Genomic DNA, 12,463 nt, shown 5'->3' with positions numbered 1-12,463 from the left:
AGATTAACAACATTATAAGGTTGAATATTGTTCCATAGTTATTCTCTAGTCTCTGCTTCTTATAAGAAACGGTCTGAGAGATATGTGAGTAATTGCAGTCAAAACAGGGTGTCTGTGAGAAAGCGCCTCAAGGCTAAAAGAGATTCATAGACACAGAACCCTGCAGGGGAGTGAAAGAGATAAGAGACTAGTCAGACATACCACTATAAAGCAACTTGGGGAGTGAAAAATTACTGCTGAGCCCTTAGAAAACACGGGAACTATTGTCTCTCTTGTAGGTTTGTATAACTGTATATGCATGGGCTTGGTCTCATGAGTAGAAGAAGTTGACGTAGGCAGTTACATCACTAGGGGTTGACTGCAAGCATATTAACTTATTTGGGACTGGGGGGCAGTATTGAGTAGCTTGGATGAATAAGGTGCCCAGAGTAAACTGCCTGCTACTTAGGCCCAAAAGCCTGAGTAGAATGTGCATAGAATTACTAGATTTGGATAGAAAACACTCTGTTGGAATTATGTCTGTGCGTATAACATAACTCATACGGCAGGCAAAAACCAGAGGAAAAATCCAACCAGGAAGTGGGAAATCTGAGTTTTGTAGTTTTTCAAGTCTTTGCCTATCCAATATACAGTGTCTATGGGGTCATATTGCATTTCCTAAGGCTTCCACTAGATGTCAACAGTCTTTAGGACCTTGTTTGACTAAGAGGTCTGGCAGAATGCCATGAGCGAAGTCAGGCGCGTGGCCGTGAGAGGTAGCTGCGTTCCTTTTCATTTCTAAAGACAAAGGAATTGTCCAGTTGAAACATTATTGAATATTTATTATAAAAACATCCTAAAGATTGATTCTATACAACATTTGACATGTTTCTACGAACTGTAATATAACTTTTTGGACTTTTCGTCTGAACTAATTGCTTGCGCATTGTGCATTTGGATTACTGGGCTAAATGCGCAAACAAAAACAAACATAAATGCTGGACTTTATGGAACAAATCAGTCATTTATTGTCGAACTGGGATTCCTGGGAGTGCCGCTCTGACATTGCTCACCCAAATATTTATATATTCTTAATTGCATCCCTTTACTTGAGATTTGTGTGTATTGTGTGTATTATTGTGAAATGTTTAGATATTACTGCACTGTTGGAGCTAGAAACACAAGCATTTCACTACACCCACAATAACATCTGCTAAACACGTGTATGTGACAAATAAAATTTGAAATGATTTGAATTGTTGTAGGGGTCTTTATGTCAATGTTATTGTGTTTTGATGTACAGTCGTGACCAAAAGTTTTGAGAATTACACAAATATTAATTTCACAAAGACTGCTGCCTCAGTTTGTATGATGGCAATTTGCATATACTCCAGAATGTTATGAAGAGTGATCAGATGAATTGCAATTGATTGTAAAGTCCCTCTTTGCTATGCAAATGAACTGAATCCCCCAAAAACATTTCCACTGCATTTCAGCCCTGCCACAAAAGGACCAGCTGACATCATGTCAGTGATTCTCTCGTTAACACAGGTGTGAGTGTTGACGAGGACAAGGCTGGAGATCACTCTGTCATGCTGATTGAGTTTGAATAACAGACTGGAAGCTTCAAAAGGAGGGTGGTGCTTGGAATCATTGTTCTTCCTCTGTCAACCATGGTTACCTGGAAGCAAACACGTGCCTGCATCATTGCTTTGCACAAAAAGGGCTTCACAGGCAATGATATTGCTGCCAGAAAGATTGCACCTATATCAACCATTTATCAGATCATCAAGAATTTCTTGGAGGGCGGTTCAATTGAAAGTCCAGCAAGCACCTGGACCGTCTCCTAAAGTTGATTCAGCTGCGGGATCGGTGCACCACCTGTACAGAGTTTGCTCAGGAATGGCAGCAGGTAGGTGTGAGTGCATCTGCACGCACAGTGAGGCAAAGACTTTTGGAGGATGGCCTGGTGTCAAGTAGGGCAGCAAAGAAGATACTTATCTCCAGGAAAAACATCAGGGACAGACTGATATTCTGCAAAAGGTACAGGGATTGGACTGCTGAGGACTGGGGTAAAGTCATTTTCTCTGATGAATCCCCTTTCCGATTGTTTGGGGTACCTGGAAAAAAGCTTGTCCGGAGAAGACAAGGTGAGCGCTACCATCAGTCCTGTGTCATGCCAACAGTAAAGCATCCTGAGACCATTCATGTGTAGGGTTGCTTCCCAGCCAAGGGAGTGGGTTCACTCACAATTTTGCCTGAGAACACAGCCATGAATAAAGAATGGTACCAACACATCCTCCGAGAGCAACTTCTCCCAACCATCCAGGAACAGTTTAGTGATGAACTACGAGCTTCTATCTCAAACTGTTGAACAGCCATACTTACTACTCTCCTGTAGTAAGAGACAATGGTAGACTCACTCACAGAACACACACACACACACCTCATACACTGGCAGACTATTTTACTCAGAGTTGGGGAGTAATCAGTTACATGTAATCTGACGACAACAAAATATTTTTGATGACAAAAATATTGTCATCAGATAAGACACTGTTGAAAAACTAGATTACTTCTTGGATTACTTTTAAATTCAGAAATATTCAGGACTTTTGCAAAACAAATACATTATGACACCTTTCTGTTTTCTCAATGATATTCAATTCAGCATTGAAAACAAGTTTAAGTTTGTTCATCCTAAGCAAGTCTGACCTGAGGTCAGAGACCACTATGACACACCAAAAGCGTTTGATGGATCCTTTTTGGTTGCCTACTGAGGGGAAAGGAATCCAAAAGTAACTGAAAGTAATCATTACGTTATTGAGTTTGGACAAGGTAACTAGTAACTGTAACTAATTACATTTACAAGTAACCTACCCAACCCTGTCTGTACTCAGATACACTCCCACACAAGCATTCGCAAATACTCACAAACACACACACAGGAAAAGCTGCTGTCGCATGAACATAAGGACATCAAACACAGGACCGTTTATTTTTGACTGTTTTTCACATTATGTATTCATGTACTGTATTCTTCTCATAACTCATTTTAATATATTTACAACTGTACATTGCATTTTGTTACTGTTTATATACTGGATTCTTGAAAGCTCACTGTAATATCTGTACATTTCATTCATAGTATTTATTTTTATTGTACATACCATTGGAGGATGGTGGGAGGAGCTATAGGAAGATGGGCTCATTGTAATGGCTGGAATGGAATAAATAGAAAGTATCAAACAGATGAAACATTTGGAAACCCCATGTTTGACTCCGTTCCATTGACCCTGTATAACATCTGCTATGTCTGCAACTGTGTATGCAACCAATAAACGTTGATTTGTCTGTTCCCAAGCCACCGTACAATGTTTACATACAGAAGGCATGTTTAGGCAATGCTTTTTGAATTCAAAGCTTACACACACCACAGAAGCCATTCACTTCATCAGTAAATATTCCCATCATTCTGGTGATGGGACTCTAATTTACCGTCTTCCTAAGTGTGTGTGGGCTACCTTTCTCACATTGTGGGTCGTATAGCCTATTCACAATGGGAGAAGTAAATGCATGACAGCAAAATAATACGCCCAAGAAACAACATTGGAATGTACAGTGCCGTATAGCACTTTTCCAAACTAAAGTGAAAGCTCAAGGGAGGAATGAACTTTATTGCGAATGTATGGGTCCCAAGAGATACTTGTTTGGGGATTTACTCTAGGCTTAGCTTCGACTTGCATCATGAAACCAATACAAACAGTAACTCAAATACCAGGTGAAAAACAATAGCTAGCATTGAATATACAGTAAGCTAACCAAAATACTGTAGCTGCACATTGCCTGAATGAACATCAGTCATTTAGTATAATCTATAACTTAGACAGAGTTGGCAATAATGTAAGTTAATGGACAGTATACTTGACACTGTAATGACAGAGAGATGTGAACCAAGTATTTAAACCATATTTTCTTGGCATCAAGTTATCACTAATTGCATTAAAGCAGAAGATGACCTCTGTACTTTAGATGGGAGAAACACCAGCAACGATCTTCTCCTTGCTGTTGGCGCATCTTCCAACAAATGTGCTGCAGAATCAATTGAAGAAGAATTGAAGAACAAAAAAAGCGAACATGTTCCATTCAAAGCTGTTTACAGACCATATCACAAGATCAGAGCAGCAACACTTTCTCATAACACAAAAGTAGCACAGTACAAACAGTCTTCCCTGTATGCTTCCAGAAATTAGTGCCTACCTGCTCCGGAGCCCGAATGTGATTAGAGCGGTAATGACACTGAGTCTCAGCCTGTAAGTGCACAGTGCACTGAGCACCACACAGAGAGAGCAGGCCAAAACGCAGACCCAGAGGATGTAAGTGAAGGAGGATTAGATTTCATTCAAAGCGGACACATTCCCGTCTCCCTCTGATTGATACCCGAAGTGCAGTACAGTAAAAGGGAGGAATTTACCTGGACATAGACATGGAACACAGACTAGTTACTGAGGTATGCCCACCTTGCCTGGGTGTACAGTAGAACAGTACAAGACAGGGGTTTACCTTAGAAACATTGAATACACTGATGTTCTCTCCGTTATGTTAGCCATGTCCTGTGTGAAGTGGATATGATTCAAACATAGAAATGTAACTCATAGTGTGGCCTCTACTAGTGCATTGTCTCTAAATACTAATACAGTTGCAGCAAAGAAAAATAACACAGAGCAGTCATTTTTTTTGGAATACATGTATTCAAATGGTAGAAATAAACAGTGAAAATGGCTAGTTTAAGCCATGCTACAGAGGGATGTTCGAGATTATACAAGGCATATTCAGGATTATTTTCTTCTTATTTTACAAAGCAATATACACGAAGAGGCCAGTATATTAGGTACACCAACAAAAATGGTTTGCTCCTACAGACAGTGAGTCAAGTGGCCTGCTATATAAAGCTGGCAGACAGGCATCGAGGCATTCAGTTACTGTTCAATTGAACGTTATAATGGGCAAAACGAGTGACCTAAGCAGCTTTGAACGTGGTATGATTGTCGGTGCCAGGCGTGCCGGTTCCAGTATCTCAGAAACACGTGCTTCTCACGCACGACAGTGTCTAGGGTTTACCGAGAATGGTGCGACAAACAAAAAACATCCAGTCAGCGCCAGTTCTGTGGACGAAAACAGTTCATTGATAAGAGGTCGAAGGAGAATGGCAAGAATCATGTAAGCTAACAGGTGGGTCACAAACAGGCAAATAACAACGCAGTACAACAGTGGTGTGCAGAATGGCATCTTGTGAACGCACAACTCTTTGGTCCTTGTCACGGATGGGCTATTACAGCAGACGACCACACCGGGTTCCACTCTTATCAGCTAAAAACAAGAAGAACCGGCTCCAGTGGGCACATGATCACCAACACTGGACAATTGAGGAGTGGAAAAAAGTTGCCTGGTCCGACGAATCCTGGTTCCTGTTGCGTCATGTGATGGCAGAGTCAGAATTTGGCGTAAGCAACATGAGTCCATGGCCCCATCCTGCCTGGTGTCAATGGTACAGGCTGGTGGCGGTGGTGTAATGGTGTGGGGAATGTTTTCTGGCACACGTTAGGTCCCTTGATACCAATTGAGCAACATTTCATGCCTGAAGAATTATATTCTGGAGGCAAAGGGGGGTCTGACGCGATACTAGATGGGTGTTCCTAATAAGCTGGCCACTGAGTGTATATACAGTATAGCATATTGACAGAAATAACGTAGCTGTATATTCTTTCTAAGTAGATTTTGAGAATGTACATATCAAGGCATTGAATAAAGCTGGAGGTTTCTCTGCTAGAGTGATATGATAATATCCAGATCCTTGGGTTAGTTCTACCCTCTAGGGTTCATTTTGGACACCACATGTTTACATTCAAATCAATCATTCTTCACTGAAAGTTTGTCATACAGTACAAGTATCCCCATCACACAATATGGCTCAGCCAAAGTAGGCTACATAGAGCATGTCATCTACTTTGTTGCCACAACAACATACAGATTATAAATGGATAAAGCAAATGTAAATAAGTCACCAACTTTATTTGATGTATTATTAGACTAGTTTGGCATAGAGCACAATGTATCATAGGCAGAATATTACAAAAAAGGAGCCCCACAATAACATGCTGTGGAAAGTTCAGTTTGTGGTGAAATGAATCACTGACATATTTTCTTGTGTTGCTTTAAATTCCAAGCCCGATTGAAACTCTTCCCACAATTAGAGCAGAGGTAAGGTTTCTCTCCAGTGTGTAGTCGGATGTGTGCTCTTAAATGTCCTGGCAGAAAGAAACTCTTGTCACAGTAAGTACATGTGTGCCGTCGTTCCCCCTTGTGAAATAGCAGGTGCATTCTGAGTCCTTGAGCGTGATGGTATCCCTTCCCACAATCAGGGCATTTATGTGGTTTCTCTCCTGTGTGAATGCGCATATGAAGCCGTAATGTCTTTGCAATGTTGAATGTCTTGCCACACTCCTTACAAGAGAATGACCTCTCTCCTGTGTGGGTTAACATATGAACCTTCAAGGAGCTGGCCTGCGTAAATGTTTTACTGCACTCTTTGCAAGAGAACGGTGTCTCCCCTGTGTGAGTGCGGCGGTGTATTCTCAAACCTCCGATCTGTTTGAATTTTTTACCACACTCCTCACAAGTGTGGGATTTAACATTGGAATGAACTTGTTTATGTCTGGCCAGTTGGGTGAGGTTAAGAAAGCTTTTTCCACACTCCTCACAGAGGCAGGATTTTTCTGGTTTGGGCCGGTGTGTGTACTGGTGCCTCTGAAGACCATCCAGAAGGCCAAAGCTCTTCCCACACTCCTCACAAGAATGCGGTTTGATACCAGTATGGTTTGACTGATGCTCTTGCAATATGGACAGTGTGGAGAAGCTTCGCCCACATTCAGGGCAGGGGAAGGCTGTTCTGTGTACTTGCTTCTGATGCTTTCGCAGGCGGTACTCTGAAACAAAACTTTTCCCACATTCAGAGCAAGGCAATGCTTTTTCCTCTCCATGCGCTGCTGACATATGCATTTTCAAGTTGTAGAGGAGTGTGTAGCTCTTCCCACACTGAGAGCAGATGTGGGGACCCTCGTGGACTTTCATATGTTCTTTAAGGAACTTCAGCACACTGTAGCTCTTTCCACAGTTGTGGCAGGTGTGCAGCTTCTCCCCTTGGTGATTTAGCTGATGATTCTTTAAGCTCTCTGGTCGGGTAAAACTCTTCCCACAGGCGGTGCAAACATGTGGTCTTTCCCCGCTATGTGTCGTCATGTGCCTTTTTAAGCGAGATGCTGAACAGAATTTCCTATCGCACTCGGTGCAACCGTGATTCTTCTCACCGTGCGTTGTCAGGTGCTTCCTTAGGCACGGTGCAGATCGGAAGCTCTTTTCGCATTTCGTGCAACAGTATGTTCTGTCAGCATCATGCATTGTTAGGTGCTGCTTTAAGAGCGATGCATAAGGGAAGCTCTTCTCACAAGTTATGCAATAGTGTAGGGTTTTATCAGTGTGCCTAATCTGGTGTTTTTTCAAATGTAAGGCGGTACGGAAGCTCTTGTCACACTGTGTACAAGAGAAAGACTCTGAATCAGACTCAGAATCCTCCTGTGATAAATCAGAACTGTCTGCTTGGTTTGCTGGCTGATCACTTAGATTCTCTTCTTCCAGTGTGTTCATCTGTTGAGTGTACTCAATGCGCACCTCATCTATTTCAATCTTTATTTCAGGTGAATCAGTGTTATTTGCCTTGTTCTCTGGATCATTGCGGCTTTGGTGTTCATTAATCAAGTTATCCATCTTGATGGACGGAGGGAAGGGGTGCAGTCTAATTTTCTGTCTGGGGAAAAGTGACAGAACATAATGTGTGAAGAGAATATAATATAAAAAGGCATGGCTAATGCAAACAAGACCTCACTTGACACAGACGTTCAATGTTTCATGGTGTTGTGGATGTGGACGACCACAGATTTCAAAGCAAAAAGTGTACGAACTAAACCAAACGTGAACGTTTGCTGACTAGCTAGCCAGCCAGCCAGCTAATTGGCTAGTTTGATTGCCTGCAGTGCTCATACCGAATGGAAAGACAAGATTGTTGGTTTAGATATATGACTCAACCAGAATGAATACACAACACCAAAACACAAAACTGCTGCTAACACAAGTCAAAATACCTTTCGCTATGTTCGTTTTTGGACAAAAACAACGGCACAAAAATCAGCGTCTCGTCAGCAACACTAAAAAAGTACTTCCTGGTCACGACATTTCGTAAATTTTCACAAAACTGCTGCAAACACAAGTCAAAATACTGCTGCTAACACAAGTCAAAAATGTCGTACATTTTCTTTCAGCAACACTAAAAAAGTACTTCCTAGTCACGACATTTCGTAAATTTTCGAAATAAAAGTCCCCCACGTAATAGTAGAACAGTGTCATCAACCCGTCTTTAATTATGATGTCTAAAAAATTATTGTCTAAACATGAACAAAGAATTACTTCCGGGTCACGGCTTTGTGGAATCTTTCAGAATAAGACTTTGTTCATTAATAATTAGAGCAAAAATGATGGAAGATGTGCACAATTATTAATATATTGTATAATAGTTATTATACAAAGAATTTTTGAAAGATTTTCTAAAATATATTACATGATTAAAAAATATATTTGGTGAGCAATGTTTTTTTGTCTATGTACTCCTATAATTTATTGGACTGTACACACACACACACACACACACACACACACACACACACACACACACACACACACACACACACACACACACACACACATATACATATATATATATAAATATATATATATATATATATATATATATATATATATATATATATATATATATACTAAAGCTGCTCCTTAGCTGAATGGACCCTCCTTTTACTGCGAAATAAAGGTTACATTTAAATATATGTATGTATATATATATATATATATATATATATATATATATATTTTTAAATGTAACCTATATTTCGCAGTAAAAGGGGGGTCCATTCAGCTAAGGAGCAGTTTTAGTTTCCAAATTCACAGATATTACACCCCAGCATTGTCGCTGCTCATTTTGAGGCCCTTAAAAAGTAGCCAACCAGCTGAAATCCAATCCGTACTCCATATTGGACAGAGGGCCAGTTTGTTTTGCATGGCCTGGTGCCCCGGGTGGGTGGAGATTTCACTTAAGGGCCAATGGAATGGTCTAAAATGTGCAAACTCTGGCCATTCGGTGCAAGCAAAACATACATATTGGACTGTACACAATTTACTGTACACTGTGTCACAGTAAAATACGTGTCCATTCAACTCATGAGCACCTCTAGTTTCCAAATCCACAGAGTTTACAGGTGCTCCTAAGTAGAATGGACCCCCCTTTTACTGTGATATAATATACAGAAAATAGTTTACGGTGTAATATCTATGTACAACATGAAAAAACTATTGGATTTCAGCTGATTGCCAAAACTTTAAGGGCCACGAAATTAGCAGTGACGATGATTGGGGTGTAATTCTGTGGATTTGGAAACTAGAGGTGCTCCTGAGTAGAATGGACTCCAATTAACTGCGACGCAATGTACAGGAAATTGTATACAGTGTAATATGAACGATATAACATTATGTACAGTGCAATATGAATGACAGAACATTGTGTACAGTGCAATATGAATGACAGAACATTGTGTACAGTGCAATATGAATGATATAACATTATGTACAGTGCAATATGAATGATATAACATTATGTACAGTGCAATATGAATGACAGAACATTGTGTACAGTGCAATATGAATGACAGAACATTGTTTACAGTGCAAAATTAATGACAGAACATTGTGTACAGTGTAGTTTGAATGGGCAAAATAACAACAGGATTTAAATGTGTGTTCTAAAGTTGATTATTATAATTATAATATTAGTGGTAGTAGTAGTGCTATTACTATTATTAATAATATTAGCATTATAAATAATGTTTAGTTATTTGTATTGCTGTTGTTATCATCATAACCATTCATCTCAACGCTGTTAACAATATTGCTAATGCTATAATATTATTTGTGCTATTAAGGCTATTAACTATTTAGATTTTTTGAAATTGTTAAACAAAATGTAAGTCTGCTAACATTTCCATTTAAAATGTTACGAGTTTCGACCATTTGTATAATTTTTTACGACCATTGCGGCATTTGTATTTTGGAAATCGCCGAGGTCACGACCTTATTCTCGCTAGGTCTTGCTTATTCTTGCTGGCGTCTCAAACGTTCACTTACGTGGAGCAAAACACAGCATGCTTCATAAAGTCGGCTTCCTTTTCCGACGAAAAGAAACAGTGGACACTTTGGCGACATCTGATGTGCAGGAGGCGCAAGCAGGAGTTATCAACCTGGGCCCGGTTTCCCAAAAGCATTTTACTAAATTCATCTTCAGAACCTTCGTAGGAGCATCCATCGTTAAATCTCCGATCGTTTTCTCCCAAAACACTTGAAAACGCTCGTAATCTAACTCCTGCCTCAGACCACTCATAGAACAGCTAAATGCGTCGTTGGATGCTGTTTTATCCTCCCGCCTCACTTTATACACTGGAGATATCCTCTAAGAATAGAATTACATGGTTTATCTGCCTCTCCGAGACCACCAATAACTACAGAACAAAGTTGACTACAAATAAAAGTTGCCAATGTCTTTGCACTTGATACAAACAATGTTTCAAATTAAAACCTGAGATGACTGCATTGAAATGTACATTTCCTACATTATGCTATAGGCCTATTTCATTCAAATTGAAATACATTTCATGTTCACTCAATTGAGTTCTATTTTGCAGCGTGTATGCTACTGTCTCTAATTAAGAGATAATGTCCAGGAAGCCGATGTGTAGAGGATATATTGGCGCAGGTGTTGTCAGGCCCAAGATCATTGCTAATAGAAAGGCAATCCAAATGATGATGTAGCTAGTTTTGACAGTGCAGCTACAGTTTGACTGACATTGTGAAATCTCCAATTAGAATAAAGTGTTGTTGTTTCCCCCCCACACACTGCATGCAGTTGAGAGGTCTATAGTTGGCTGAGAATAAACATTCACCAAAACGACTGCTCATAGCGCATATTTTCAAGCAACAAACGTTGAAAATATAAGACAGTGCTCTATTTTTTCCCCTTGCCTTTCCGTACCTGAGATAACAGTCCACAATTCACTATCAGCTCTGACACCCAGGATCACCCTCCTGCTCAGGTTAGACATTCTCTGTCCGATGATGGCTTGCAGACCTTCTGACCTTCTGGTACCTACCACAACTATCAGCCCAGTGTCTGACCTTCTGGTACCTACCCCAACTGTCAGCCCGGTGTCTGACCTTCTGGTACCTACCCCAACTATCAGCCCAGTGTCTGTCCTTCTGGTACCTACCCCAACTGTCAGCCCAGTGTCTAACCTTCTGGTACCTACCCCAAATGACAGCCCAGTGTCTGACCTTCTGGTACCTACCCCAACTATCAGCCCAGTGTCTGACCTTAGCTTCTCTGAGGGTCTTCTGTCCCTGAAGATGGTCCGCTTTAACCCTTGAGGGAGAACGCCACCCTGGAGTATCCAGAGTATCCATTAATCCCTTTGATATTCTAGTTAGGCCAATGTTAACTTCCACTCTGCCTGTGCCAATGAATGCTTTTCTAATAAAGCTTTCTTACAGTTAAACATGTGGTGTCAGTTTGTGTTAGAATAGAACAATATAGAACCCATTTAACAATAATAGAACACATTTGTCTTCATTGGATTTGTTGAATCAAATGTTTTTGTATGTGACAGGTTGATGCTGAATATATCACAACAGAAAGTAACATTTAAATCCCACTCAAAAGTTCCTCTACTTTGTTTATGACTGGACTATGAGGTACAGTTAGTAGCATGTGCCATATCTTTGTACTGACCAAGGAGAGATATTGAGAAGGAGTGAGTGCTGACTGGACTAAGAAAAGTTCAAATTCAAATTCTTATTAACCTGGAGGAGGCACATCTGACACACCATTGTCTCACATTTCCCCACAACAATTTGTACTACAGTATTTGAAATGAGTTCCGTGTATTTGAAACCTATCCCTGCTGTAACAACACATTATATCCCACAGGGGGCACTAAAGGTATGGACAGGAGGTTGAGGTTGGAAAGCAGAGAGGAGGAGAGTGCAGTTCACACATACTATCAGAACACTTTGTACCTTGAACACCATCTGAACTTCCTCACATCCTCAATTATTTAAATTGAAGAAAATCTAAGACCCGCTCTGACATGGTCATCTTCAGGCTGATATGGTTTCAAATGACAATTACAGTAAAGGTAGCAGGAGGAAATGATGCTCTTACGAATGAAGGACTTCAATTGGTTGTAAGGACAGTACGTTAATAGATTATGATCCCTTAGGTTTTCACAGTCCATCATGATAAATACTTTTTTTG

General features: G+C 40.4%; 1 protein-coding gene across 1 annotated transcript; it reads right to left on the bottom strand.

The window, feature by feature from the left end:
• Window positions 1–2,758: 2,758 nt before the first annotated feature.
• On the bottom strand, window positions 2,759–8,361 carry LOC110499113 (gastrula zinc finger protein XlCGF26.1). The gene is made up of 2 exons (XM_021576031.2): window positions 8,178–8,361; window positions 2,759–7,843 (listed from the first exon to the last, which is right to left on the bottom strand). The coding sequence occupies exon 2, from the start codon at window positions 7,801–7,803 to the stop codon at window positions 6,169–6,171; it is 1,635 nt and encodes a 544-aa protein (XP_021431706.1). The 5' UTR covers window positions 7,804–7,843; window positions 8,178–8,361; the 3' UTR covers window positions 2,759–6,168.
• Window positions 8,362–12,463: the final 4,102 nt, after the last annotated feature.

Source organism: Oncorhynchus mykiss, chromosome 2, assembly GCF_013265735.2.
Source record: "Oncorhynchus mykiss isolate Arlee chromosome 2, USDA_OmykA_1.1, whole genome shotgun sequence".
In the NCBI taxonomy this organism is placed as follows: domain Eukaryota; kingdom Metazoa; phylum Chordata; class Actinopteri; order Salmoniformes; family Salmonidae; genus Oncorhynchus; species Oncorhynchus mykiss.
Note: the sequence above shows the minus strand (reverse complement) of the source record. Positions and strands in the feature narration are given on the sequence as shown.